This window comes from Glycine soja, chromosome 16, assembly GCF_004193775.1.
Source record: "Glycine soja cultivar W05 chromosome 16, ASM419377v2, whole genome shotgun sequence".
NCBI classification, from domain to species: Eukaryota; Viridiplantae; Streptophyta; class Magnoliopsida; order Fabales; family Fabaceae; genus Glycine; species Glycine soja.
The window spans coordinates 21,939,797-21,946,987 of record NC_041017.1 but is presented as its reverse complement, the minus strand read 5'-3'; the positions used below and the strand labels follow the sequence as shown (position 1 = coordinate 21,946,987).

Here is a 7,191-nt window from a genome sequence, read left to right as displayed (position 1 = left end):
ACCATAAAACCCTGCACCCCATCATCGTGACCGTTCGTGTGAACCAGAGCGTCATCAGCCACATGGAACCGCTGATCAAACGGTCCAGATTCAGCGAAGACGCTCTTCTCTACGTTACCCGATGCACCGTTTCTCTTCTCTTCTGTTCCGTCATTTTTTGTTCTGTTTTCATGCTTAGTAATTCTTCTTCTTCTCTCCTAGTATTAAATGCACACCAACACGCCATTACTCATTCTTCGGTTCAGTCTCTCTTTTTCCGCTGACAAAATTTAAGTTCTTTAAAATGCCACTGTGAAGGTTTGAACTAACAAACGAACAACAATGCTCTCTTGTTGTACGAGTCTGCAAGAAGATCTACCATTTCAATTTGCTCAGGTTTTTTCTCCTTCCACTCTCTACTTTTCCTCTGTTCCATTCCTTCACTTTCGCGTGGCTTCAGCTTAGTTATGCGCTGCGTTTTGATTCCTACATTTTTTCTGGTGAAACTCGATAGTTTGTTTTTTCATCAATGTTAGTTATTAGTTTTTTTTTTGTTTTTTTGATTCGACGACCTCTCTCTTTTTTCTTCCTTAACACTAAATCATTCTTACTACTCTCCTTGGTAGTTTCTGTTGGAAATCATTCTCATCTTACGAGTGAATTTTATAAGATTAAGTTAAACTTAAACTTAAATTTTAAAAATGTTGGAAAAATAATTTTTTTTTTTTTTGCAAAAGTAATCATCTCTGAAATTGAAAATGTGGGAATGAAATGGTCGAATCTGCCTTGCACATGCTGCATCAGATCACCCATCCTTCGCTTTCTCACACTTTTTGACCATGGCTTCTATTAAGTTACGATGAGGTCGTACCTTTTTATCAAACAGTGTACTTTTTCTATTTTGCATTTTTTTTTAATTTCTCTCTGATTATTATTTATTATTATTATTATTATTATTATTATTATTATTATTATTATTATTATTATTATTATTATTATTATTATTCAATTGCTCCTAATTAATTACCGTTTGACATACATACAACATGGCATGTACCTTTATTTTTCTTTTTTAATAACGTATAATATAATATAGTAATATCATGTGTAACGTATAGTAAGGTTTGAATAGCAGGGTATAATATCTTCTGTGCCTTGCTTGGACATAAGGACCTTGTTTTTGTTTAGTTATTTTGTATATTTTGTTAATGTACAAGAAGAAGAATTTTGGGATATTTTTGTTGGTGGACACAGTGTGATAATTATTGAAACAACAGTGACCTTTTTAGTGAAGCCCGAATTCAAACCATCATCGTCATATTGGAGAGGCACAAAGAGAAAAGTATGTCGCTGATGAGAAAGAGACTGGCTTGCTGCACAAAGGAAGCCAAAATCAGCATTGATTTTGATGAGCCAGAGAGTAAGTTCTTACTCCCTATTTTGCTCTAGTAACTGTAATCTTCTATTTCTTTTTCGGTGAGAAAAAACGTTATTTCATTATTACTACATTCATAAAAGTACTTGTTTATGGTTCGAGAATCTTCCAAGTTGAAAATTGTGTAATTATTAGTAATTTTACTTTAAAAAGAAGGGTCCACTGAGGGAGAAAATAATAAATATTAAGTGTACCCATGAACCAAATTTGAATCTTTCCAGTTTCGACCGAGGGTCTGACATTTGTTTCTGTTTTTATTATTATTCAATAAAAATAGATATTTGAATTTGAAATTTGACGTTTTTCTTCGGTTACTAATAATTAAAATATCTCATTTTTATCGATATTTTACTAGGATCGGCAATCGGCATCTTCCTATTTGGACCATAGTAATACTAGTTTGTCTTACCTTGAATCATTATAATAATCTTTTTTTTTTCATTTTCTTTTTCACCAGTAACATTACATCACATGCTTCATGAAATAAGCTCTTACTTATTTTTAAAGCAAAAAACAAGAATAAAGAAAAAAAATGTGGTCTTGCCTGTGCCATCCTATTAGAAAAGGACAACGTTAGTAGTTCATCAAGTTTACAACATTTGATTTGCTTTCTCAATTGAAATTTTTCGTATTAGCAGAATTTTAGAACCTAACTTTAGCCTGCTATTTTTTACTACAAAGAACACAATTCTTTGGTTTTGGAAAACAATGTTTTCATTTGTGTTTTATTTTTTTTACTTAAATATATTTTTATTAATAATTCTAAAAATTGACACTTTATTTTTAGTTTTATAATTTTATAAGAAATGGTATAAACATAATAAATAAACAGTATAAAAAAATTAAGCATACATTTTCCCAATCCAAACTTTCGGATAAAAGAGGGAAATTGAAAACATAACTGGAACTGTTTTCTTTCTATTTGTATGGGACCCATGTGTGGGGATTATCTTCTCTTTGGGTTTCACTTATCTATTGTCCTTGTTGTTATTATTGTTTTTATTTGATCCCATTTGAATTGGAAGTGGTTGCTGTGTCCCACTCCCACTGTCCCATTCTGTCATATCACTGGGAGCTTATGTTTTCCATTCAGAACTTTTTGTCTCACTTGATTAGGTTTTCAGTTTAGGTGATCCATCGTATTCAATTTTCTCCCATACCGCAGAAAATTTTCTAAATAAAATCATTCTTACAAGGCCTAGAAATCAATCAGGCTACCCAATAAAAAAATCCCAGAACAAAAATATATTTACATTTTAAAATCTTTAACACATGAAATTGAAATTGTAATTTAACTTCAATCAAAATTATAATTTTATTACACAAAATGCAAGGTGGAATACATGGTACAAATAAAAAAGAAATAAACAAATTAACTGATGATGACACTTGCATGTGAATACATGTGGACAAATTTGACCGATGGTTATTATACCCTTTCTCTATGGTGTGAACTTGAGGGGTGAAACATATATAGTTTAAATTTATATATTATTTATATTATTGAGAATTTAAATAAAATGAGTAGAAGTTAAATACAGTTAATAAAAAAATAATATTTTTTTAAAAATAAATGACTAGAAGTTAAACACAGTTTCTTTCTAAAAAATAATAGAATAAAAAGAACTAATAAAAAATAGTGAAATAAAAAGAACTAATAATATAAAAGTAGTGAGAAGTTAATGTAAATTAGAAAAAAATTAAAAATTTAAGAAATGATTTAATGTTGAAATTGTTTATGAAAATTCCATTATTAATAGTTATAGTTTTAACATTGGCGAGGATGATGTATATTCTCGCCAATGTTGCAGTAGGTCCGTTAATTTGTTAAGACGACCAGAAGAAATGTTTGACCTTGTAGTGGGAAAACGTTATAAATTTCATCAGAATATCTGTGAAGGAGAAATGGTGGAATCTCAATTGCTAATTATTCATCCTAAATGAGAAATTGAGAATGGTAGAAGAACTCTACATTTTTTGAGATCCTAAGACCTAAGTATTTGAATCAATTTTTAGGTATGTAAAAGATGTTTTCCAATAACTTAGTAAAATGCTGCCATGCAAGTTCAGTTATGTTTCTGAAGTAGCTTGTGTTTGTGTGAATAAGTAGGAGAAAATATATAACTTTTCCCTTAAATAGCACCGACTAAAAGTCATTTTTATGCTATAAAGCTTTGTTGTAAACATGTTGTTGACATATTTCCTGTTTCACTTTTATTTCTTCATATGCTACTTAATTTAGTTGCAGCTTTACATTGCTTTGCTTATCCAAGATCACTGAGAATATATTCTTTCATTTTTGACATTTTTAAAGCTGCATATTCATTTTGTTCTTGAGGATTTGGATTTTGGCTATACTGTTAAAGTCAACCATAGCAAATGCTGGAAATCAAAATTATGAATTTATAATGTTTCAGGGATTATGACATATAATGGCCTTGAGAATTGCATTCCGGATAATCAATCTTACGGAGATGAAAGCAGAACTAGCAGAGGAGATGGATGTATAACTGATTCATTCAATGATGATGACTCCAGCTCTTCATCCAGCAAAGATGCTTTTGGATCATTCTCTTCAAAATGTTTGACAATGAAAAGAGATGATCACGGATTGGAAGAGTGGGAACTCACGGAAAGTCCTCAACATTTTTATCTTAAAGATAAGTCCGCTTTTGACGTTGTCAATTGTTCAGATGTAGAAGCCATGAAAGAAAAGTTTGCAAAGCTGTTTCTAGGTGGTGATGTTACAGGAGGAGCTAAAGGCCTCAATACAGCTTTGGCACTGTCTACTGCCATCACAAACCTTGCAGGTTTTGCTTTAAGTGCATTTTTACTATATCTTTTGGTTTCATTGATAAGTACATATAGTTTAGAAAATGTATCACTAGAAAAGAAATAGTATGCCTTTTCAAAGATTTTAGGGTAAAAATGGTAAACACAAATTTTTAAAACCTATATACAATTGATCTCATTTATGTTGTTCCTCTGGTTTTTTTTAAGCCAATCTGAAAGTAAGATGAAAATATGCAGTGACAGTTTTTGGTGAGTTATGGAAATTGGAACCTCTATCTGAAGAGAGGAAGAGCAAATGGCGACGAGAAATGGGCTGGTTGTTGTCTCCTACGAATTATATGGTTCAGTTAGTTCCAGCTAAGCAAAATGGTGCCAATGGTGGAATCTTTGAGGTATCTTTTATTTGAACTGGAAAGGAAATGGTGGATGTTTTCATATACATACATATATATATATATATATATATATATATATATATATATATATATCTCACATTGCAGTAAAATAAGGTATCAATTCTCTTTGAACAGATAATGACCCCAAAAGCTCGTGCAGACATCCAAATGAATCTTCCAGCACTTCAGAAGTTGGACTCTATGCTTATTGTAGGTCATCTCTTCATTCTAATGTAAGACCATGAAATTTTCTGTTACTTATTAGACTGACATCTTTTTGGTGTTCTGGTTGACAGGAGGCACTAGACTCAATGGTGCAAACTGAATTTTGGTATGCGGAGGAAGGAAGCCGGTCAGAAGGGAGGAACACAAGTGGAAGACATAGCAAAAGATGGTGGCTTCCATCACCCCGAGTACCAAGAACCGGGCTCTCTGACATTGAAAGAAAGAGGCTGCTTAATCAGGGAAGGGTAGTACAGCAGATATTCAAGGCTGCCAAAGCTATCAATGATAATATGTTGCTTGAAATGCCCGTGCCAACATTAATTAAGGATGCACTTCTGAAGGTAATCAATTTTGAGGGTTTGAATTTATATGCTTTTAGCCTCAAGCAAATTGTTCTCCATTAGTGTTGATTAGGAAGCAAAATGATAGCAACAAAATAGGGTAATCTGTGTTCAAAAAAGAGTAGAATTTAAGGTGTGAAGTATGATGATGAATATAAAGGAGTTCTTATGGGGTCTATCCATTTTCAAGATTGAATGGGTTAATCATGTAAAGTATGATCTTGAATAAAAAAAAATTATGATATTGTATAAGGAATATTAATTATTGGCCTTTAATCTGAGCTTAATTTCATGAACAAGAAAACTGCATCTTTAGATATCCCAGATCATGAAGATTTTTTTTTTTCTTTGTCAAGAAATATAGCAATCCTTATGCTAGGTAGATTTCTTTCTTTTTTTGTATTGTAATTTTCATTGCAGTGTTTCAAAATCTGTTTTTATGTTTTAGTCTGGAAAGGCAAGCCTTGGAGAGGAGTTGCACAAGGTTTTGATAGCTGAATCGAGTTCCAGAGAAGAAATGCTGAAAGCTCTCAATTTGAATTCTGAACATGCCGCCCTAGAGACCATTAATAGATTGGAAGCTGCTACATTTTCATGGAAAGAGAGAATTATACAAGAAAATAGTGGAAAATCCCCAGTTCGAACCTCATGGTCTTTCATGAAGGACCCTATGGCAGGTATAGATAAGATGGAACTATTGCTGGAACGTGCAGAAACACTTTTAAATCTGCTTAAAGCCAGATATCCTAACCTTCCTCAAACATTTCTGGATGCTGCGAAAGTTCAATATGGCAAGGTGAGTTTCCTAGTAGTAATTTATATATATTTCTTCTTGCCCCCTCAAACTGAAAATTCCATGTTAAATTAACTTATTTCTACTTAAAAATAAATTAGATAAATAGAAAAGAAAACGACTGATATCTAAGTTTTTGGTGCCACAAGTTTCTCCTTAATGAAGTTGTGAAATTTAAGGCAATCATTTAGCTGTAGTATTAATTTCTTTCTCTCTACTTTTGTAGGATATTGGACATTCTATTTTGGAAGCATACTCAAGAGTTCTTGGAAGTTTAGCCTTCAGCATACTATCTAGAATAGCAGATATATTGCAAGAGGATGCTTTAAGCAATCCCAATACACCTATTTCAGCAAGTTGCTCCCCTGGGATAAATCTTTCTGAAGCTTGGGTGGTTGGTTCGCGTATCAGGCACTCATTAATCGATAAGATGAACGAGGCAGATGGACAATATTGTGCTTCTAGTTGTGGCAGCACTTCTGATATAGAACTCTCATCTACTCAGGCCAATGCTACTAGCTCTGTACCCACCACACCAAGCCGTGGTCGATTGTGGTGCATTGGTAGAGGCTTGTAAAAGAGTATCTCCTCAATTCCTCACAGTGACTGAGTAGTTGGCTTTTGTAAATGATAAGTATTGTTAGTATTATTACCATATTAGCAGTATGAATAGAAGCAAACTGACAAGTTTGCCTTATAGATTTTGGGTGCTTTTGTTGCCTAGGAATTTTGTGTCTTGTGCACAACTATTCCAGTCGTAGATTCTGATTGTATATCCTAGTTTCTTAATGGCTAAGCTGACAATTTGAATATTTAAAGAGGAATGTTGGCACACCTTTTCATTTCAACACACTATTGTTGATAAACTTTATTAGACTTAACAAAATTATGTGGGTTCTACTGTATATGTAATGAGTTTCATGCATGATGTCGCGAGATCTAACAATTTTTAGCTAACAAAAGTGTGTTAGAGAACGTCTTTCTAACATTTCTTTTAAGTCATACCCAAGTTTCAACTATCATGAGGCTTTTAATTTGAGCTTGAACATTTCATAATCGCAGGTATCGGCAACCTAAAATTCTTGTAGAATCCGGTTATCTTCCTAAATAAATGAAGTATAATGCATTGAAAGCAAGTGGAATTTTGTATATAGATTTGGGCCTTTTCATCCTATATTTTTATTTTTTATTTTGTCTTTTAATGACACCATCAAGCAAGGAATTCCTTAT

The 7,191-nt window shown here is 32.5% G+C and overlaps 1 protein-coding gene across 5 annotated transcripts; it reads left to right on the top strand.

Moving 5' to 3' along the window:
* Window positions 1-213: 213 nt before the first annotated feature.
* On the top strand, window positions 214-6,809 carry LOC114389350 (rop guanine nucleotide exchange factor 14-like). 5 transcript variants are annotated; one of them, XM_028350000.1, is made up of 8 exons: window positions 214-375; window positions 1,274-1,399; window positions 3,832-4,224; window positions 4,445-4,599; window positions 4,738-4,812; window positions 4,899-5,168; window positions 5,617-5,964; window positions 6,188-6,555. In XM_028350000.1, the coding sequence occupies exons 2-8, from the start codon at window positions 1,324-1,326 to the stop codon at window positions 6,536-6,538; spliced, it is 1,668 nt and encodes a 555-aa protein (XP_028205801.1). In that variant the 5' UTR covers window positions 214-375; window positions 1,274-1,323; the 3' UTR covers window positions 6,539-6,555. The 5 variants fall into 5 exon arrangements, with proteins under 5 accessions (XP_028205801.1, XP_028205800.1, XP_028205799.1 ...); XM_028349999.1 differs by having other exon boundaries at window positions 1,234-1,399; XM_028349998.1 differs by having other exon boundaries at window positions 215-375; window positions 1,269-1,399.
* The last annotated feature ends 382 nt before the right edge of the window (window positions 6,810-7,191 follow it).